The 23,548-nt window shown below is 40.0% G+C and overlaps 1 protein-coding gene across 1 annotated transcript in view; it reads left to right on the forward strand.

Moving 5' to 3' along the window:
* Positions 1-23,548, forward strand: part of LOC122730456 (sulfotransferase family cytosolic 1B member 1-like) — a 37,859-nt gene that overhangs the window by 1,056 nt on the left and 13,255 nt on the right. The window contains exons 2-4 of the mRNA XM_043969583.1: positions 5,459-5,641; positions 12,097-12,225; positions 22,064-22,161. Of these exons, the coding sequence (XP_043825518.1) occupies positions 5,494-5,641; positions 12,097-12,225; positions 22,064-22,161 (375 nt within the window). The 5' untranslated portion in view covers positions 5,459-5,493. The remainder of the gene's footprint in view (positions 1-5,458; positions 5,642-12,096; positions 12,226-22,063; positions 22,162-23,548) is intronic.

Below are 23,548 nucleotides of genomic sequence, written 5' to 3' on the forward strand. Positions count from 1 at the left end.
CAGCACTGAAATAATATGGCTGCTGCTCCAGGACTTTTTCACTATCCCTACAACACTCTTTTTCCTTCTTTCTGCTTTGAACCAAACTAAAAACACCAACACCAAAACCGACACCAGCACCCTGCTAATGTATCCACTAATGTACCTATTTTGTCCTAACATTTTTTTTTCACATTACTGAACTCAGTTTGGGATTTTAAACTTCCTGATACTAATCCTATAGATTTATATCACCCTTGATTATTTGTCCTCATTAAAAAGCCAATTTCATTTAGATTGTCAAATTTATTAGCATACAGTTGGGCAAAATAGTTCCTAATTATTGATTTGATTTCCACTTCATTGATGGTAGAATCACCCCTTTCATTTTTGATAGTGGTAATTTGGTTTTCTTCTTCCTTTTTTATATATATTTTATATATTGTATTGTTTTTTCATAAAACCAGCTCTTAGTTTTATTAATTAATTCTATAGTTATCTTGCTTTTATTTTATTAATTTCTCCTTTAATGTTCAGGATTTCTAATTTAGGATTTAATTGGGGATTTCTAATTTGTTCTTTTTCTACCTTTTTAAGTTGTATGCCCAATTCATTCATCTCCTCTTTCTCTTTTTTATTCATGTAAGCAGCTAGAGCTATAACATTTCCCCTAAGCACTGCTTTGGCTGTATCCCATAAATTTTGGTATGTTGTCTCATTATTGTCATTCTCTTGGATAAAATTATTAATTGTTTCTATGATTTGTTGTTTGACCCACTCATTCTTTAGAATGAAATTATTTAGTTTCCAATTGATTTTCAGTCTACCTTTCCATGACTCTTTATTCCATGTAATTTTATTGCATCATGATCTGAGAAGGATGCATTTACTATTTCTGCCTTCCTATATTTGACTATGATGTTTTTGTGCCCTACCACATGGTCAATTTTTGAGTATGTGCCATGTACTGCTGAGAAAAAGGTATATTCCTTTCTATCTCCATTCAGTTGTCTCCAGACATCTGTCATGTCTAACTTTTCTAGTATTCTATTTACCTCTTTCACTTCTTTCTTATTTATTTTGTGGCTAGATTTATCTAATTCTGAGAGGGGGAGATTCAGATCCCCCACTAGTATAGTATTACTGTCTATTTCCTCTTGTAACTCATTTAACTTCTCCTCTAAGAATTTGGATGCTATACCACTTGGCGCATACATGTTTAATATTGTTATGACTTCATTATCTATAGTACCTTTTAGCAAGATGTAGTTTCCTTCCTTATCTCTTTTCATGAGATCTATTTTTCCCTTTGCTTTGTCTGAGATAAGGATTGCTACCCCTGCTTTTTTGACTTTAGCTAAAGCATAATATATTTTGCTCCAGCCTTTTACCTTTACTCTGTGTGTATCTCTCTGCTTCAAATGTGTTTCTTATAAACAGCATATTGTAGGATTCTGGTTTTTAATCCACTCTGCAATTCACTTCTGTTTTATGGAAGAGTTCATCCCATTTACATTCACAGTTATTATTACTAGCTGTCTATTCCCCTCCATTCTATTTAACCCCTTTGTACTTTCCCCCCTTCTTTCACCCTATTCCTCCTCACCAACATCTTGCTTCTTACCTGCCTCCCCCAATCTTCCCTCCCTTTTCTTTACCCTTTTCTCCTTGCTTTTGCCCTCCCTTCTATCAGTCCCCCCTTTCCCCTTACCCTTTTACTTCCCTAAAGAATAAGCTAAGTTTCTTTATCCAAATGAATGTATATGTTATTCCCCCTTTGAATCAAATCTAGTGAGAGTATGGTTGAAACAATGTTCACCTCCCCTTCTTTCCCTTTATTGTAATAGGTTGTTTTCACCTCCTCATATGATGTAATTCACCTCATTCCACCTCCACTTTCCTCTTCTCCCCATAAACTCCCTTTTTAAGCCCTTAATTTTCTTGATATCATCACATCAAAGACAGTTTATATTTATACCCTCTATGTATAATCCTTCTGTCTCTCCAAATGCATATACCATTCTCAAGAGTTATAAGTATTATCTTCCCATGTAGGGATATAAACAGTGTAACCTTATTGAGTAACTTTTTCCCCCTATTTACCTTTTTAAACTTCTCTTGAGTTTGTATGTTAAGATTGAATTTTCTATTCAGATCTGTTCTTTTGATCAGGAAACCTTGAAAGTCCCCATTGTCATTGAATGTCCATCTTTGCCCCTGAAAGAGAATGCTCAGTTTTTCTGGGTAATAGATTCTTGGCTGCAGTCCAAGCTCTTTTGCCTTCTGAAACACCAAACCAACACCAAAACCAACACCAGCACCCTGCTAACATATCCACTAATGTACCTATTTTGTCCTAACATATTTTTCACATTACTGTGCTGAGTTTGGGGCTCTAAACTTCCTGATACTAATCGTATAGATTTATATCACCCTTGATTATTTGTACTCATTAAAAAGCCCCTCCTTCACCTTCATCTTTTACAATAAAAGCTAAGCAGAGGGCTCCTAACTTGAGCTCTGATCTTGCTAGGATTTAAAATTGGTATTACATTGCAAATCTGAAGAAACTCCCCTCACTCCACCCGCAAATGTTAGAGGCTCCTACTGTTTTCTTTTCTCCTGTTTTAAGCTCTTAGGAACACTTTGACATAAAAATAAATGTTACACCAGAGCCTCAGCTTCCAACCAAATAGAAACATTCCAATAACAGGGTTTTGAAGCACAGAGAATGGAATTCATATTGTTAACATTTCCTTCAGAAGAACTTTGTCCCCTGAATCTTGAAAACAGGAAATAATGTGTCTATTCTGATAAAAATATAAGTGATTTTTATCTTTTTGTGCTGACAAAGAATTGGAAATTGAGGAATGCCCATCAGTTGGGGAATGGCTAAACAAGTTGTGGTATATGGATGTAATGGAATATTATTGTGCTGTAAGAAAAGATAAGCAGGCATATTTCAGAAAAATGTGGAAAAACTCACATGAATTGACGCTGAGTGAGATGAGCAAAACCAAGAGAACATTGTAGGAAGGATCAACAACGTTCTGTGATGGTTAATTGTGATAGACTTAACTCTTCTCAGCAATACAATGATCCAAGATAAATCCAAAGGAGTTATGCTGGAAAACACTTTCCACATCCAGAAAAAAGAATTGGGACATCTGGATGCAGATTGAACAATACTGTTTCTACTTTTTTGGGTTTTTTTTTCTTTTTTGAGGTTTTTCCTTTTTGTTCTGATTCTTCTTTCACAACGTGACTAATGGAGAAATATGTTTAATGCGATTGTACATATATAACCTATGTCAGGTTGCTTGCTGTCTTGGGGAGGGGGAGGCTAGAGAGGGAGGGAGAAAAATTTGGAAGTAAAAATCTTACAAAAATAAATGTTGAAAACATAAATATATGTATACATATATACGTATGTGTGTATATTTGTATATGTATGTGTGTATGTGTGTGTATGTATATACATACACAATCTCTGAAGGATTAAAGCAAACACACCAGCTGACAGAGGGGAGATAGACTCAGGGCTCAGAATGAGAAGATGGACTTTTGAGATATGACCAACATATGAACTGGAAGTAGGCACAGACTGGAATGAGGAAGACCAATCAGAATGCAGCTGCAATGGATTGGGTAACAGGCAATGAGAGTTTGGTTCCAACTCAAATAATGGCTATGAAGTGAGAGAAGGGTCAGGTACCAGAGAAGTTGTAGGGATAGGAATGCTAGAATTGGGCAACTGTTTGGATATGTGGGGCATAGAAGAGTGAGGAAACAAGAATAATGCTGAGCTTCCAGACCTTGGAGGCTGACAGGATGGTAGTGCGTTTGATACAAATAAACTTTGGAAGAAGAAAGGAATTTGGGGAAAAGTTAAGTTCTTATTTGTATCCATTGAATCTCTGATGTCTTGGAGACACCCAGTGCACAATGTGCACATCAATGGGCTGTTTGGTGGCCTGGCCTACCTGATCTTTCCCACCTCTCTTCAGCCTGCCCCAGCTTCCATTAACAATATCCCCAATGGGAATAATTAATATTCATTAATATTGCATGCTCAATGCAAAGGAAATTTTGTCCAGGGGCTCTCCAGATTTAAATCTTCAGTACTGACCTCACAACTTCATGTTTCTATTTGAATATGGAGAAAGCTACCCAATTCCATCTGTTTCTATGACCAAAACATCACTCCTTTAAAGAAGAAATGCATAGAAAAATAATGAAGGGAACAGAAGTGCTTTGTTTGTTTTGCTTTTATAATAGAAGCCCATGGGAAAATTGTCCTTTCCACATTCTTTTAATTTTTTTTTTTTAGTGAGGCAATTGGGGTTAAGTGACTTGCCCAGGGTCACACAGCTAGTAAGTGTTAAGTGTCTGAGGCCGGATTTGAACTCAGGTACTCCTGACTTCAGGGCCGGTGCTCTATCCACTGAGCCACCTAGCTGCTCCCTCTTTCCACATTCTTAATTGCTGGGGAACCTTGTTCTAGATCCCAGACGCCATGTTCACTTTGAGGAAGCCTCTTTGTTTTCTCTGGCCAAAGACTCCCCCCCTCTTTTCCTGAATCTGAAGATTTGTTTGCCAAGCCTGACTGCCAGGTGATATAGATCTGAGCATGACAATGAGTGCTACCCATCGATCCAGCATGGCTCCTCAAGCCAGGGGAGGATATTTTTCCTGAGCTCTGTAGGAGGTTTCCTTCAACACCAGCTCTTGTCTGCAAGCTCAAGTAAAATTTCCCCTGATCCTCTCTGCCTTATCTCAGAGCACTTAAAAGGTTTCTCCTTTTAAGGAATAGATTTTGTTACATTAGAGGTAACCCCCAAGATAGAAGAGGAGAAGACGCTTCCTAGATTCCCAACTTTTGATTATTTCCCACAGTTTCTTTGGGGTCATGCCATGGCTTCTCACTCTGAAGCCCACTAATCTTCAGGATCAGCTAGGGGGTGCAGCTAGGAGCAGCTATGGGGTGTAGTGGACAGAGCACTGGCCCTGAAATCAAGAGGACCTGAGTTCAAATGTCACCTCAAACACTTATGAGCTGTGTGACCCTGGACAAGTCACTTAACCCCAATTGCCTTAAAACATCTAGGGCCATCTCCCATCATCCTGATATATAGCTTGCTACTGGCCCCAGATGGTTCTGGTGCAGAGAGGAAGGCTGGTGACCTTGCACAAACCCTCCCTCACTTAAATACAATTCACTGCAAATCATGACATCATCCCAATGTCCCAGTTCTCTTCAGGAAAGAAGGACAAACAACAACACACTACTTGGCCTGGAATTCATGGCCACTCCTAACGTGGATGCAACCTAGCTCTGCATCTCTTCCTCTGCTATTCATATACAAAACCACCACAAATTAATGGTATTTTTTCCCTTTCAATGTGCCCTGAACGCATATGAATTTCTGCTTTTGTTCTGTTTTCTTTTGCTGACCACATTTCTGGTTTGATTCCACAGTTGTACAATTGACAAATCCACCATCTAACACCAGAATGATTTCTCCAGAAGATTACCTTCGACATGATGTGAAGATTATCCATGGCTACCCCATGATTTATGCCTTTACATACAACTGGGAAAGAATTGAGCAGTTCCAATGCAAGCCAGATGATGTTTGGCTAATCACTTTTCCAAAGTCTGGTGGGTATCATGTCTTGAAAGGGGATTCCTGCCCCCAATTTGTGTTTCATTATCCCCACATAGGTAACAACCTTTTCCCCTCCAATCTTCATAAAGCACTTATTCTGTGACACTCTCATACAATTATGAAATAATAATAATTTTGTTGTTGTTCAATCATTTCCAACTCTTCATGACCCCATTTGGGGTTTTCTTGGCAAAGATACGGGAGTGGGCTGCTATCTCCTTCTCCAGCTCATTTTACAAATGAAGAACTGAAGGAAATTGGGTTAAGTGCCTTACACAAGGACATAGAGATGGCAAGGCTAGATTTGAACTCAGGGAGATGAGACTTCCTGACTCAGCCCAGCATTCTATCCACTATGCCACCTACCTGTCCTCAAGAATAACATTTTATCCTCACACTAACCCCATGAGGTAGAGACCTAGACACACAGAGACAGAGACAGAGACAGAGACAGAGGATAGATAGATGATAGATAGATAGATAGATAGATAGATAGATAGATAGATAGATAGATAGATAGATAGATAGATAGATAGATAGATAGATAGATATTGACAGAAAGACAGATAATCAGAGTTGATTCAAAAAATATAAAAGCAAGTCTTTGGACCCCAGGTTAAGAACACCTGCCTAACTAGACTATAATGTGTGGTGTATATGTATGCATATCTATATACACATATCTCCCAATATTAGTGTAAGATTCAAATGAGATGATGTATAAGAAAGCCCTTTTAAAGTATAATTCCTTATGCAAGTGGAATTTGGGATATGTAAATCTGTCAGTGGGTCTGGGCTTGCAAAGGAATTACTGGTTTTTTCCACACTATTATTGCTTCTCTTGCTCATATTGCTACACTTGCCCCCTTAGCCTAGAGATCTCAGGATTCTTGCTTCTGGTTGATGTAGGACCATATGTGTCATCCTTCTTCCCTCCAAAACCTGTCCATGACTGTTTCTTATTTTTTTCTCTTCCTCTAGAAACAATAGTTCTTTGCTTTGGAAGTTCACTTATAGCCACTTCAATTATTTATTAATTGACTAAATTCTCTATTTCTCATTTTGTTGACCTGATTAGTGTACATTTTTGTCAGTATTCAGTCATTTCATTTGTTAGTATTTTTGTTGGCAGATGATTGGGGAAATAGTTTATAATAATTTCATTTACTTCCTCTACATAATGCCATGAATTCTTAATTAATTTTTTATTTTGACATGTTTTTCTTCTTTTTGGCCAAATTAGTCATTTTTCCTCTTTTAGAAAAAACTTTTAATTTTATTTGTAAATTTATCTATTGGAATTTTTGTTCCCAGTTTATGTATCTGTTCTTTGATTTTCAGAATTTTTATTTTTGTGTCCAAATGGGATTTTTTTACTGGTCTCTTTTTTGAGTTATATGTTCCATTCAGTAAACGGTTTTTAACTTTAATGAAAACAGTTAGAGTTATATGTACCCCACTTGACTGCTCTGTTTGAATCTCAAATTTGGGGGGATTTCTTACTGATGAAAATCCATTTCATGAAAAATGAAATGTAAATCTATTTCATGTCTGTACCCCTTGGCCCAGTGATAGCACGACCAGTAGTTGTTCAGTCATTTTTCAGTCAGGCCTAACTTTTCTAAGATCAATATTGGTGTTGTTGTTCAGTTGTTTCACTCAAGTCCAACTCTTCATGACCCCATTTGGTTTGGGTTTTTTATTTTTTGCAAAGATACTAGAATAATTTGCCATTTCCTTCTCCAGCTGATTTTACAGATAAGGAAACTAAATCAAAGAAGGCTAAGTGACTTGCCCAGAGCCACACAGCTAGTAAGTGTCTGGGGCTAGATTTGAACTCAGGAAAATGAGTCTTCCTCTCTGCAGGTCTATCACTCTATCACTATGGTGCCACCTAGCTGCCCCTACCACTACCAGACATGTGCTCAAAGAGGCCAAAGAAAGAGGGAAAAGGTCTTTAAGTACAATAATATTTACAGTAATACCTTCTGCTGAAGCAAACAACTAGAAACAAAGGGGGAGACCACCAATTAGGGAATGAATGAGAAAATTTTAATATATGAAAATAATGGAATATTTTTTTTTGTAAGGCAATTGGGGTTAAGTGACTTGCCTAAGGTCACACAGCTAGTAAGTGTCAAGGGTCTGAGGCCAAATTTGAACTCAGGTTCTCCTGAATCCAGGGCCAGTGCTCTATCCACTGCGCCACCTAGCTGCCCCTAACATAATGAAATATTATCATGTTACAAGAAATTATGAAAGATACTGTCTCAGAGAAATCTAGGAAGATTTGAATGAACTGATTCACTGAGAAGGGAGCAGAACTAGGAGCACTATTTATGTGGTGACTATAAGAGTATAAAAGAAATGAACTTTGACAGACTTAAGAACGCTAATCTATTCAGTGACCATCCACAAGTCCAGAGGACTTATGATAAATCACCATACTTCCCAACTCTTGGCAGAGAGGTGATGTACTAGAGGTTCAGAATGAAATGTCTGTTTTCAGATATGATAAAAAGATGGATTTTCTTGGATTGGCTATACTTTTTCATTACAAGAGAAGGCTTCTATTGGGGGAAAAGGGTTCTGGATAGGAGTGGAGAAAAAATGATGGGGTGTCATCCAAAACCATCATTGGAATATTTTAAAGTATATAGGAGAGAGGAGAAGGAATTTCATGAGGGGATAATGACAAGCAATGAAATGTTAGTACTATGATGTTTGATTTAATATATGCATTTTAAATATACATATAATAAAGTCACATTTTCATAGGATGCTTCCTTTTCTGCTTTTCTTCATATATGAAAATCTGCATTTTGTTGGTATTTGTCAAGTTCAAGACAAAAAAAAATAATCTTAATAACAGGGATGGGGGCGCAGGTTATAGTACAATATCTTTAAGACTTTTTCCAGCTCTAAATGCTATAATCCTCATCTAAGTGGTGGGACTCAACAAACATAGAGGGAAGGAGAGGAGAATACCTACTAAGCCTTCCTCCATCTCCACTTAGCCCTGCATTTGCCAGATCAGGATATACCTCATTGAATAATTCAGGCATAGTTGTGAGCAAAGCCTGGATATCAACCAAAGGACATTTCAATCAGGTGCAAAACAAGACTGTTGAGATTGGTTGAGTGACATAGTCATGCCCTGAGTCTTCCCTTAAATAGCATGCTAGCTGAGAATCCAGATGATTCAAGCATCTAGAAGAGGAATTCTAGAAGCCTCCAGAAAGCTCCTAAGGTGGGACAACTTGGAGGGAAGGAGAAGAAAGGACTCAAGACTCTTCCCTTTATCCCTTTGCCCAGAGCAGGACTTTTGTGAACTTAGGAATGTCAGAGGTTCAGAGGATTCAGACTTTTTTTCAGCTCCCTATAATCATGTCCATTACAGCAGTAGCTGTCAGCAATGTTTGAAAGAACTGAGGATAGACTGGACATAATAAGGAAAGTCAAGCTCCAAACTGTACAAGGAACCTGAGAGAAAAGCCCCCCATACCTGAGGAGAATATCGTGAGGATTCTGACAAAAGGACTCCCAGAAGCTGAGAGATTTCCCTTGGAAGGACACCATGAGCTCTAAAATTGAGGCCCCTTTCCCTTGGAAAAGGACATTCTCAGGGAGAATGTGCCAGCTCCATGGGGAGATTTTGTGCCAACTATATTGCCATAGTAAAGATTCATTTCTAAAAGGAAATTCATCTGTCTGGCTAGTGGAAATTAACTCATTATAGGGGAAAGGTAAAGAACACTGTGGGAGGGTATTTAGGGGGGCCATGACCTATAGAACTTAATAAATACTCCCCAACCCTTCAGGGCTGTGCCTAGTCTCTAAGGAGACAAGTAAGCTAGCTCTGGGCACTGTAAGAAAATAGTGAGGTTATGGGGAACCTAGAGGACCCCCCACTCAAGGGAGCCTTGTTTGACCTCTTTTAAGGCCAGCCCAGACTCAATAGAATTGCAAAAGAAATGTAGATAGACCTTCCTGACTGCCTAAAGGAAGTGAACTCACCTAGGCAACCCCCCAAGCCATGTCCCTCAATGGACTGGCCAATTAGCTTGTATCAATGTGTAGTGACCCACCTCTACCTGAGAGAGGATAAAAACCTCTCCTCTCTCCTGCTCTCTCCTGTGACTCTCCTCATCCTGGGATTTTAATGCAGGGCCTGGGACACTGGAGGAGGCAGCCAAGTGGCCCCCACTCTCTCTCTTTTCTATCTACATATATAGGGCTTCTGAACTCTAATTCTGAGCAATGTGCTCTCTCTCTACTAAAATTTAATATGCTTTAATAAATGCTTAATGCCAAACACTGGTGCTATAGCCTCTAATTTATAAGTAGCAATATATTACAAAACCCAGCTAAATTCCCTAAAACCTAGAACAGAGACAGGCACCCCCATATATTTTCAAAGGACACACCACCATGCCTAACGGTGCAAGTGTGGATTAGAAGAATCAGTCTAGAGTCTGTACTGTTACCTGATATCTGAGTCTCAATTTCTTAATGTGTTAAATGAGCATAGCTTGCACTATCTACTTCAGTGGGCAGTTATCTATATGTATATATTTTCCTATGTGTCTATTTGTATATATTTATATTTATATCTGTATCTGTATTATTTATATCTGTATCTGTATTATTTATATTTATGTCTGTATCTGTATCTGTATCTATTTCTGTATCTCCATCTGTAGAGATGGAGATGGAGATGGAGATTAGATATAGGTATGAGCAGAGATAGAGACAGAAATAGAGATAGATAGACACAAATGTGTGTATCTCCATCTCACATGCCTGGTGTCAGGATGAAATGTTGTTAAGGGCAACTAGGTGGTCCAATAGATAGACTGCTGGGCCTGGAGTCACTTAGACCCATCTTCCTGACTTCAAACCCAACCTCAGACACTAACTATCTGAGTGACCCTAGGAAAATCTCTTACCCCTGTTTGCCTCAATTTCCTCACTGTAAAAGGAGCTGGAGATACCACTCCAATATCTTTATGAAGAAAACCCCAAATGGGATCACAAAGAGTCAGACTGAACGGAAAAACAACTCAACAACAAAAGCTATTTCACCAGGTTGTTGTGAGGAACAAATGAAAGTATATATGAAAAGGGCTTTGCACACTTGAAAGTGCTTGAATAACTGCCAGCTACCCTCATCTGCTCCACCAAGTCCTTCCCATTCCCTCTAATTCTAGTACCTTCCCTCTGTTAACACTGTCCTCTTTCTCCTGTGGATCTCTTTGCTTGTTGTCTCCATCATTAGAGTGGAAGCTTCTTAAGGGCAGGGATTCTCCTTTGCTCTCTTTGTGTCCCCTGTGCTCAGCCCAGTGCCAGTGACATAATAGGTATTTAATACAGTTTTATAACTTTATTGACTTACTGACTACTGTTAACAATAATGACAATAGTGTTTGGGACAAACTATCTCAGTTTACCCAAATAACTGGAGGAGACCACCAAGTCAAGCAGAAACAGATTTATTACATTCTCACGAGACCAGGCAAATTCAATCCTGAGATTGAGCCACAATAATAGGCTCATTCTTTGGATTTTTATAGTGATTTCGGGGAGGAAAGTCCCCATGTGCCCTGAGTGAGCTCACAATCTAACATCCAATCCTGTCTCCCCCAGGGTGCGTACTTAGCTCATGATCAATGTATGGAAACATGCATAGGTGTTACAGGAAAAAGGGGGGAAATGGGAGGGGGAAGAAGGTCAAACCTGGGCAAGAGGGAAGGGGGGATGGGGTTAACAAGTACCAGGGGCTGAGGAATGCCAAAGAAAAGGGGAGGCAGAAATCATTCCCCTATCTGACTGCAATTAATCCATGACAGGGACTGGGGTTCTGACATATGATAGATTCCAGATAGGCAGAAGACATGATTTTTATTACAGGCCATAAAACTAAGATGTAGCTGACAAGGGGGAGACTGAGCTGGAGTAAAGTAAATAGTCCTAATTGGTAATAACACTTAAAGGAGACAGTGAGAACTGACAAGCAATAATATTTAGGCAGTGAGAGAAGGAAGTGACTATACTGGAGGGCTGGGTATCCTCAGAGTTTAATCTAACTCAAATCCATAATCATTTCATACAAAACTGACCCAAGTCCATTATCTCATACAATAGTGATATTGAACATTTATGCAGCACTTTAAGGTTTGCTAAATATTAACTCATTTGATCCTCACAACAACTCTGGGAAGTAACTGCTATTGTTAAGTCCATTTTGCAGATGAGAAAATGGAGGCAGAAAGCAGCTCACCTTTCCCAGGGTTACCTGGCTAAGCAGTGACTGAAGCAGGATTCAGAGTGAGTTCTTCCTGACTCAAATCCAGCCTTATAGCCACTGACAACTAAGCCCCTCATTACCGCTTGTACCCTTGAATACAAGTTGAATGGATGACTGCACTGTTCTTTGCCTTTATTTCAGGTACCGCATGGGTGAGTGAAATCATGGACTTGATTAGACATGATGGTGATGTTGAAAAACAGGAAAAGATTGATATTGGTAGGCGAGTCCAAATGTTGGAATCAGCAATTCCTGGAATATTGCTTGAAGGTATATATGAAATCTTTGCTCTTTAAGGAAAGGTGTGGGGGAAGAAGGAAGGGGGCACTACAATGTAATTAAGCAAACATTATGCTGAGCTCTAGTAGGATTTGAGTCCTGCAAGCTGACTTTTTTTAATGGGGCAATGAGGGTTAAGTGACTGGCCCAGGGTCACACAGCTAGTAAGTGTCAAGTGTTTGAGGCTGAATTTGAACTCAGGTCCTCCTGAATCCAGGGCCAGTGCTCTATTCACTATGCCACCCAACAACCCCCAATGCAAGTTGACTCTTGACCAAACAAGTCATTTTATTTTTCTTAGAATCATTTTCTTCTGTAAACTGGGTGGATGGACTCGAGGCCTTCCAAGGTCTCTCCCAGGTTCAAATTTCACCCTATCCCATTAGAACCATGATGATTAACTTATTACATGAAAACTCTGGGTGGGTAGAGCACTTGGGCCTGGAGTCAGAAAGACCTGAATTCAAATCCAGCCTCAGATACTTCTTAGCTGTATTACGTTGGGCAAGTCACTTAACCTCTATCTTCCTCAGTTTTCTCACATGTAAAATGGGAATAATAACAGCACTTACTGCCCAGGGTTATTATGATCAAACAAGGTAGCATTTAACACACTGCCTTACATACTATATAAATGGTAGCTAGTTATTATCACTGTTTACTATGATTATCTTTCTCAAGGTCAAAGTTGCCAAAGCATTCAGTCTTTTCTCCTAAAAAAATAGAAAGAGGCCCACTAACTTGTACAACAAGATCACTGCTGTTGCCTATGGACTTATGTGAGATTTAAAATTGGATATTAGATCATAAATCTCCCCTACTTAACCTTTCCCTTAATTTATCTCCCAGACTAGTAAATGGAAGAAGCTTCTGGTTTTCTAGTTAGAGCTTTTATTGTATGGTAGTCACAAGGCGATGTTGATTAGAAGGATAGGAAAGTAGAAATACAATACAAATCACCTTAAGTCTAGGCTTAGTCTATATTCCGTATAAAACTCACCAAAACCCAAGGCCACCTTTGGGGAGAGAGACCGTGTCAAGCGCATGCTGCTGCTAACCGCGAGCCGGGCCGTTTCAAACTCCAGTCAGCGTCTGTCTGTGCAGCGCAGCCAGGAGACCAGTGGAGCAGGAAAAAAGGCCCACTTCCGTTCTCTCCTTGCCTTTTAAGCTCGCACCCCGGAAGTCGAGTGCTCAGCAGGCAATCTGGCGTGTGTCGAAGGCGGACTGGTGTGCGTAGCTCATGCTGTTGGTCTCCTCCCCAAAAGGGTGGTCCTAAAAAAAACTGGTGTCTCTCCATTATCTAACCGACTGTTAAAACTTTTTACCACATTCCCCCCTTTTGTTCCTCAAGAAACAAAATATTTCCTTGACGGAACAGTAAAAAGAATATAATAACTATTGCTAACTAATAATATGTGAACAACAATATAGAAAAGGAAGAGAGGAAAGTTTTGTCCAGAGGGGCGATTTTTTTTTGTCCTCATGAACCGACACTTTGACATTAGTCTTGCAAAGGGAGAGCCTCTGCAGAGAGTACATGTTACAGATAGTGTATATTATAACAGAAAGGAGATAGTAAAAACTAACAAAACATATAAATTTTCTGAGTTCTCTTGTCTTCTTGAAGTGGTAAGATGTCATCAGGAGGAAACTGGATTCTGGTCTGGAAAACTGGATTCTGGACTCTGGTCTGGAAAGCTGGATTCTCTTCTTTAACTGTTTGAATTGCTGTATTTTTACTAAACCTTAGCATAGCATTGTCAATGATCAAATTAATAAATTCCATTACATTCCCTCCTTTATATCCTTAGATTTCTAATAGAGGGTTGAGGTAGTTATGTAATCTGTAACACTTTTTACCACCATGTGTCTGGATCAAAGCCAAATTTAGTATGTGTTCATGACACCTGAAAATGTTATGGAAAGGTTATCATACCATATCTCATGGTTCCGAGACAGCCAGTGATTGTGCTAGGCCACAGGTGAGTTCAACTGAGTGAGATAAAAAGATAAATAAGTTCAGTTAAATTAGGTTAAATTAGGAGGGAGAGAGGATGAATACTGGACTGTGCCTAGTAATTGTGCTCTACATAGTCACCATCATAAGCAAACCATGGACTTACGTATACCTGTCTCTCCTTTTGTTGCACATATATTCTCTCCAGGGCCTGCATCAGAGTTCACAGCACGTTAGTCTCTGAAATGATAAGTTTCCATACTTCCAAAATCTCATATTAATTTCACCAAAGACAGTATGATGGTAAAAATGCGTGCTATGCTGCATAACTGAGAACATATTAGTGATATATACAATAATTCCAAACCATACCCAGAGTATAATGACATATAAATAATAAACGAATGTAAATAGCTGATTATATTAGACATTGTTACATAATCTTCTTTTAGACATTATTACATAATCTTCTTTTAGCAAGTAGACCACATCATCTTATACATGAATTCTCTAGTATAACAGTAGCAGATACTTAAAGTGGTGATTAATTCATCAAAAAGAAATAAGACTTCAATTAGCAAGATTCAATATTCAATGTTTTCAGTGAGGTATCAAGCAATAGGGTTCAATAACCCTCTCTCAAAAAGAAAGAGTAAAAAAAAAGAATTCTGGTAGCTTCTGAGGCCCGATGGCCTCACCCACAGCATATACTTAAAATGTCTTTGAAAAGTCACTCTTAGTTTACAAAATCAGGTTTTTAAAGAAAAGCAAAAGAAACAAAAGTCAAAAAACAAAGCAAAACCAAAAATAAAAAGCAAAAGATTCGCTAAGCACCCTTTTGTGCTCTTAAAGAACTTAAAGGTGTGGTGAATTCCAGGTCTTTTCAGTGCCTTTCAAAAGTCAAAACAAAGAAAGCAAAAAGGATTTTAAAAAATAGGTATAGGGTAGGGAAAGGGTGGGAGAAATTGAGGTGAGCCAGAAAACTAGGCCATGTGCTTCAGTGCTTTGCCTGTAGAAGGAAATGCTTGTTAAATTTTAAGGTATTTAAGCTGCTAGAATTTGGGGTATGCCACATTGTTTTAACTGGTTCCACAATTCTCTGCATGCCAAAGTGGCAGGGGTTTCTGAATTGTCATTGATCTTTCTAATGCCGTCATAATGTTCTTTATGGTAGAAAATGTGGAGTTCTCTAGCATCAGTTTTGTCTGTGCCACTGATTTTCAATAAGGGCTGATTTAACTGATGAACTACCACATTCAGCTGATGCTGCTTAGCAAAGGCTACAATTGTATCATTTCCTCCCCACTTTCCAGATTTAATTCGTCAACATATTCTTCAAAAGGGAAGTCATTTACTCTAAAAGACTCAAACTCTTGTCTATGGTTAATCATATAAGAAGCAGCTTCTTGTCTGTGTCTGAGATGATTTCTACAGTGACCTTCTAGCTGGTCTGCTAAAGCCCTAAAAAGGCAATTTCCATCTCCTGATACTTTACGAAGACTGAGTCCCAAAACATTTAACTGATCAGTGGGATTATCAAATGGGAACTGCCTATTTCCTCTGAACTCTCTTTGCTCTTTAACAGTTGCTATCGTTAGGGTTTTTAGCTCTTTAGAGTCTACCTCAGGTCTATCTGAAATCTCTTCACCTATGAATGGTGCAGGCTTTACATGAGAGCAATGAATCCATGAGTCTTTTTCACCAATTTTAATGGCAGTAGGAGTTGTCAATAATACCTGAAAAGGTCCTTCCCAGGCAGGTTGGGTTCCACTGGTTCTCTGAAAATTCTTTACATATATTTTATCTCCTGGGTTGAGGCTGTGCAATGAAAAGTCTAATGGGCCTGCCTGGACCACAGCTCCTGCCTCATGGAGTTCACGTAGCCTGGTCTGTAATTCCTGTATATAGGAGGCAACAGAAGTATCACCTCCCACCAGTGATATATAAACTGGGGAAAAAGTTTTAGTTTGGATAGGAGGGTGACCAAAAAGCATTTCGTAAGGAGATATATGAAGTTCTCCTCTTGGTCTACTGTGTAGATAGAATAATGCCAATGGTAGAACATCAGGCCATTTCAAATGGGTTTCAGTACGTAATTTGCCAATCATACTGTTAAACTCTTTATTCATACGTTCAACTTGGCCTGAACTTTGTGGATGGTAGGGCGTGTGGAATTTTGGAGTCACTCCCAAGAAAGAGTAGATTTGGGATAAAATTGAATCAGTGAAATGTGTGCCTTTGTCAGAATCGATGCGGGCTGGTGGGCCAAAACGAGGTACTATCTCTTTAAGAAGAATTTTGGCAACAAAGGCAGCTGTGGGCCAGGGGCTGGGAAAGGCCTCCACCCACCGAGTGAGCTGATCAACTATAACAAGGCAAAATTTATAATGTCCTGCTTTTGGCATAGTAATATAATCAATCTGTAAGTGCTCAAAAGGTGTATATGCTAGAGGACGCCCTCCATAAGCTTTGACCTTAAAAGCATACTGATTATAAGACTGACATGTGGAGCAGCCCGAGCAGATTCGAGATGCTGTATTAGTCACACCTGGTGCTATCCAGGTTCTCTTAATAGAGTCTACAATGCCTTGTGTACCAAAATGGCCTTTTCTGTGAACAGAGAGGCATACCTGGCGGTAGAATTTCCGGGGAAGAAGTGGCTTACCTTCCGGAGACACCCAGATGCCATTGATCTGTTTCGCCTTAAATTTCTTTTTCCACTTTTCTACTTCAGAATCATCATAGGTTAGATTGGAAGGAATATCCTCAGAAGGTGAAAGGTTAAATACATGTTCAGGAGCTTCTAATGCAGCAAGCTTGACTGCAGAATTGGCTCGTGCATTTCCCTTTGAAACAGGATCACTATTCCCTGTGTGGGCAGGGCAATGTACAACGGCTAGGGAAGAAGGCAGTTTCAGGGCATCTAAGAGGTCCTTGATAAGGTCCCCATTGGCAATAGCCTTGCCCGAGAATGTTAGGAAACCTCATTGACGCCAAATCATACCAATAAAGTGGCATATGCCAAAGCCATATTTCGAGTTAGTAAAAATAGTGGCACTCTTACCTTTGGCTATATTACAGGCCTGTGTAAGAGCCACAAGTTCAGCAGCCTGTGCACTAAAATGGGAAGGCAGAGAAGCTGCCCAGAGGGTGTCATAATCAGAAACTACAGCAGCTCCAGTAAAACGGATTCCCTCTCTCATAAATGAGGAACCATCTGTATAGAGGACAAGATCAGGGTTTTCTAAAGGTGTGTCAAAAAGATCATCACGGGGTTTTTCAGCCATATCAACTAAAGAAGCACAGTTGTGCGATGGTTCCCCTGAGAATGGTAAGTTAGGGAGTAGCGTTGCTGGATTGAGAACTGTGCAGCGTTTTAAAGTGATATTCTCATTACCTAACAGGGTTATTTCATACTTAGCCAGCCTTTGATCTGAAAAGGCTTGTGTCCTGTGATGTAGTAAGAGAGCCTTCACTTTGTGAGGGCATTGCACAGTTAGAGGGTTACCTAGGACCAAATGAGAGGCTTTTTCTACCAAAAGGGCTGTGGCCGCCACTGCTCTAAGGCAAGGTGGCACTCCAGCCACTACAGGGTCCAGTTGAGTTGAATAGTAGGCTATAGGGCGTTGGTTAGGCTCCAGTGATTGAGTCAGAACTCCAGAAGCCACCCCCCCTTTGTTCATGCACAAAGAGAGTGAAAAGCTTACTATAATCTGGTAGTCCTAGGGCAGGTGCTGATAACAAGGCCCGTTTTAATTCCTTTATGGCTGAGAGATGCTGGGGATCTAATTGTAAATTGTCTGGGACAGAACTTTTTGTTAGAGCTATGAGAGGTTTAGTAATTTCACCAAAAGAGGGTATCCATTGTCTACAGTACCCGGCTGCTCCCAGAATGGCTCTCAACCGCCTCTTAGTAGTGGGGGCAGAGAGTTGTTGAATGGCCTGGACTCGCTTAGAAGAGACAGAGCGAGTTCCAGCAGCCAAAATAAATCCTAAATATTCTACCTGGGGCAAACACCATTGTACCTTTGACTTGGAAACCTTGTGTCCTCTCTTGTGCAGCTCAAGCGGTAAGTGACAGCTATCTTCCTGACAAATTTCAGCATTAGGAGAAGCCAAAAGTAAGTCATCAACATATTGTACTAGTGTGGAGCCTTTAAAGGTAATGGAGGTCAGATCCTGTTGTAAAATTTGGGAAAATAATGTGGGACTGTCTACAAATCCCTGTGGGAGTCTAGTCCAGGTCCACTGTCTATTTTTCCAGGTAAAAGCAAATAAATATTGGAAGTCCTCATGTACTGGTATGGAGAAAAAGGCAGAGCAGAGGTCTACCACTGTGAAACATGTAGATTCATAGGGAATGGATGAAATTATCGTAGCTGCGTTTGGAACTATAGAATGTCTAGGAATAACATAATTATTAATCGCTCAAAGATCTTGCACAAAACGATAAACAGGTTTACCATCTGGCCCAGGCTTGGGTTTAACTGGCAAAATGGGAGTATTGCATGGAGAGTGATGACATGGAATAATAATACCCTGGCTTTTCAAAGCCTCAATTATAGGTGTGATCCCTTCTATTGCTTCCCTAGACAATGGATACTGTGGAATGGAGGGGGGTGGTCCCCCCTTAACTTTAAAGGTAACAGGCATGGCAGACTTAAGGAGCCCCACCTCATTAGGGGATGAGGCCCATAAAGACTCAGGAATGTCAGAGGGAATTTTAGATACTTCCCCTACTGTTCCTTGAGCTTCTGTAAGTAAAATTGGTAATAAATGAACAGTATCCTCTGGCAATTGTAGGGAGACAGCCCCATCTGGAGCACAAGATATGGTTGCTCTAAGCTTGCAAAGGAGATCACGACCTAATAAATTTACAGGGGCATCAGGCATGAGTAAGAACGAATGTTCCACTGTTAAGGGCCCCATAGATACCATGCGAGGATTCAATTTTGCCACTCTCTGGCTCTTTCCTGAGACTCCTACTACATTCAAAAATCCTACAGGTCTACACCCAGCATCTGGTTTGCTTACTAATACTGATTTAGAGGCTCCTGTGTCTAGCAGACAATCGTAATAAGTTTCCCCCACTTTTAGGGTGACATGTGGTTCATTACTCTGGGGAGGTGAATGGACTGGTAAAAGGGCATTCAAAAAGTCTGGATCTGGGAATATATGGCTTTCATTATCTATGTTCCATTCCTCCCCAAGACCCCGTCATTCCTGTGCCCTCCTCTGAGAGGGACCTTGGTTACCATTATTCTGGTACTGCCTTTCTGTATTCCTCCAAAAAGATCTGTTTCTATTTTGATTTTGCCTGTAATTAGAATTAGAATTTCTTCTCCAAGTCCTACATTCCCTCAATTCATGCCCCTCCTTACGACAGTAACAACACACCTTAGTATCCTTGTTCCGGTGTTCACATGGCTGACTAGGAATTGCCTGTGCCAGAATGCTCTGCTTAGGGCGATCTGGACCTTCCTCACGTGAGTCAAAGACATAATTTGCAAGTTCCTTAAGTCTATCAGCTGTTAAGGTCCTCCAATCTGGACATTGAGTCAGAAAGTATCTGCGTATTTCTGGCAGTAAATTATAAACAAATGTGTTGAGAACGATATAGGAATCTCTTAAATCTACTGGATCCAATCTGGTGTACTGTCTAGCAGCCTCACAAAGTCTTTCATAAAATCTGTTTGGTCTTTCATTAGCCTCCTGAGGTAGGCTTAAAAATTTCTGCCAGTTTTCCGGTTTTCTAGAGCAAGATTCCATTCCCTTCAGAAGTGTTTCTCTAGCGTCTTTTAATCTTTGGAAATCCCTGTCATTATTATAATTCCACTCTGGATCCTTTAGAGGACATTCCTTACCCTTCGCAACAAGGGCATTTCCTGCTGAGATAATATCTGTAATCTCAGTTGGGGACAGTAAAGTTTCCATAAGGCAAGTAACATCAGCCCAAGTGGGTTGATATATATTAAATATAGTCCTTAACTGTGAAATTACAGTGCTTGGATTTTTCTCAAAACTAGGGATGATTGATTTCCATGCACTCAAGTCACTTGGTTTAAAGGGGCTATATTTTCTGTCTTGAATTGGTGCACCTTTTTTGGTATGTTCTATAGTTTCCTGCAGGGGGAGCAGCTTCTGCTGATCTGATTCTAAACTTGGATCATCTCTAGTAGAAGGAACCATCTTGGCGGCTCTCTCCATATGTGACAATTTCCCCCATATTATAATAATGATAATAGCAAAAATAAAATCCTTAATCATATGAACTATGGATGTGGTATTAAAAGGTATTTCAATTGCAGGCATAAAATTTCTACTTATATTAAATGTATTTTCCCAAAGATTCACACTTAGACTATTATACAAAAAACTTTTTGCTGCCTGAATGAAGAAAAAACCAATAATGTTATGAAGGACCATTGAGTAAACTATTCCTCTAAGTCGGACGTTATGCTGTCCCAATACATTCCGATGAGAAAAATCAAAGGGATAGTAGAATATTCGAGCATCTTGCCCTTTAAACTGGGCCAACTTTTCTGTTTAAAGCAAGGCTTTTAGAGCCTTAAAGCAAGGGAGATTAGGCAAACGAGGAAAAGTCAGTGGGGGTATTTAAGAGAAAGGGAGCAAGTTAAAGCTTCCATGCTGATCAGCCTCCCAAGTGAGTGCTGAGTTTCCAGCCTAGGCAAGAGAGGGAAACCAGTCTGAAACAAAACAAAAAACAAAAATCACATGTCCAAACCAATTGATGAAACACACCAATAGACTAGAAATATATTCTTTGTTCTCCATACCATTGGCTTCCATAGAAATTACTTGGACCTGGAAAATGTACTTCTGGTCTTCAAAGCATAACACAGAACCAGAGACTTAATGCTGGAAAGGCCATTAGAGGCAAATCACGTCCAACCCCCTTTTTGACAGATAAGGAAACTGAGGCTCAAAGAAATTAATTGACTAGCCCAAGTCAAATTGTAAGTGGAAGAGGGAGAAATTGAAGCCAGGCTTCAAACCCAGGCCATGTTGCCTCTGATTATATCCTTCTACACAAATTACTTGAAGGATAGAGTATACAATATAGGGATCTGGAGTGTTTTCAGGGAAGCAGCTAGGTGGTGCCATGGATAAAGGGCCCAGCCTGAAGTCAGGAAGACCTGAATTCAAACATTTACTAGCTGTGTGATCCTGGACAAAGTCACTTAACCCTGAGGGCCTCAGTTTCCTCATCTGTAAAATGAGCTGGAGAAGGAAATGGCCAACCACTCCAGTATGGTCACCAAGAAAACCCCAAATGGGGTCATGAAACACTGGACACAAATGAACGTTAACAAGTGTTTTCAATGTTCAAAACTCAACTAATCAGTCTCTGACACCAATCTCCTACAATGTTGTGCAGTCAGAGAGTTGTCTGAAGCCAAGAAACATGTTCTAACTTGCCCAGGTTCACACAGCAAGCAAATATGAACTCAGGTATTCCTGACTACAAGTATGGTGCTCTGTGCACTCCTGCATATTGCCCAAGATGGGTCATATTAGCAGGAACAATGCAGGAAGCAAGAATATTACCCTGAATTCTAAGATACAGTAGTTCCTTGACCATTAAAGGGAACCTCTGAGACACAATCACTCCTGTCATTAAGCTGGGACCTCTGGTGAGGTGACACAGTAAGTGGGGAGATGGAGGGGAGGAGATTCCATCCCAGCCATTCCCAGCACAAGAAAAGGCAACCCCAGCTGCACAGTGGGTTGGAATTCCCAGGCAGAAAATACTTTTCAGAAAGTTGTAGGGAAGCCATCAGTTAAGAACAGATGGTAGAAGTTTCAAGAGGAAAATCTAATTTCTGCATGTCTCAAATGGATTTTTCCCAGGTACAGAATATTTAGAGAAGATGTCATCTCCTCGGTTTGTGAGAACTCACCTGCCAATTTCCCTCCTTCCCAAGAATTTCTGGGAGAGCAAAGGCAAGGTAACTATACCCCTGAGGAGCAGTGTGGGTAAAAAGAACACCAGACTAGGCGGGGCAGAAGACTCAGGGTCCATCTAGACAACAGCGCCTGCCTTGGACCATATTGGGAAAGTGATTTGTAAATGGCACATTGATAGATGATGCAAGTTTGTATTATCATCTATCTTCCCTCCCTACCCACAATCCTAAGGGTAATAGAGAGGTAAGTAAGCTAAGCATGACTTCCAGCTTTATTTTCTACCAGTTTCAAGTGAAATCCTCACCTATGTGACACAGTGTCTCAGTGGGAAGAAAGGTATACTCAGTGAAAGATGACAAAGCCCAGTATTTTCTGGACAAAGCTCATTAAATGGCAGTTGCTGCTTTGTGCCAGGCATTGTGCCAACTGCTGCAGATATAAATAAAGGAAAAGGACTGTCCCTTCTCTTCAGCAAAGCTTCTTAAACTGTGGGTTGCTACCATATGTGGGGTTAGGTAACAGAATGTGGGGGTCTTGAAAAATTCAGCAATGAATTGTAAAATCTTATGTAAACCTATTTTATATGCCTATATACCTAGGGCAACGGGAAAATTTCTCGAGCAAAAAGGGGTCACTTGTGAAAAAAGTTTAAGAAGCCCTGACTGAGAGGAGCCCACAGTTGACTGAGGACGACACATAAACACTTATATGGCAACAAAAATTAGGGAACATGAACTGGAGAAAATCAATCAAATTAAAGGGGATTAGGAAAAGCTTCCTGAAGAAGGTGTGACTTTAGCTTGGGTTACCTGCCAATAATTTTACAAATCGAATCAATAACGTTGATTGATTCAATGTGACACATATTAAATGTCTACTATTTTCAAGGCAATTTTACTGAACACTGTGGAGAGGAAGAGGGGAGAGGGGAAGGGAGAAACACTTTGAATCTAAAGGAAAAAACAAAGATAGGCCTGACCTCAAGAAGCTTACATTTGTAACCCATGCTCTACCCTGTCCTCAAGATTTCTGGGCTTCCACAAATGGAGTCCAATCTTGGGGAAGAACTTCCTCCACATCAGTGTCTTCCTTGTTTTCTTTTCTTGTTGTTCCTAGCTGGACTTAATCCAGCAAAGTGTTCCTAATTCAGCTTGGGTGGTGCTCTAAGGTGTCTAAAATATGGGCAATGGGGTCTTCATCACCCACAGAACTACTACATGTATAATATGAGAACTGAGTATGGATTGGCCTTCATTTTCACACCAGAGAAAAGTAACAAGATACAAACCCATAAACAAACAGAATCCCGGGGCTGGGGCAGCTTGCAAATAGTCTCTATTGTAGGCAAGGTCTGACACTGACTGGCCTGGTATGCATTATATTATTACATTCGCACATTCTTTATCAACATATTATCACAGTCTTAAA

The sequence above is a fragment of the Dromiciops gliroides genome, chromosome 6 (genome assembly GCF_019393635.1).
Source record: "Dromiciops gliroides isolate mDroGli1 chromosome 6, mDroGli1.pri, whole genome shotgun sequence".
Taxonomy (NCBI): domain Eukaryota; kingdom Metazoa; phylum Chordata; class Mammalia; order Microbiotheria; family Microbiotheriidae; genus Dromiciops; species Dromiciops gliroides.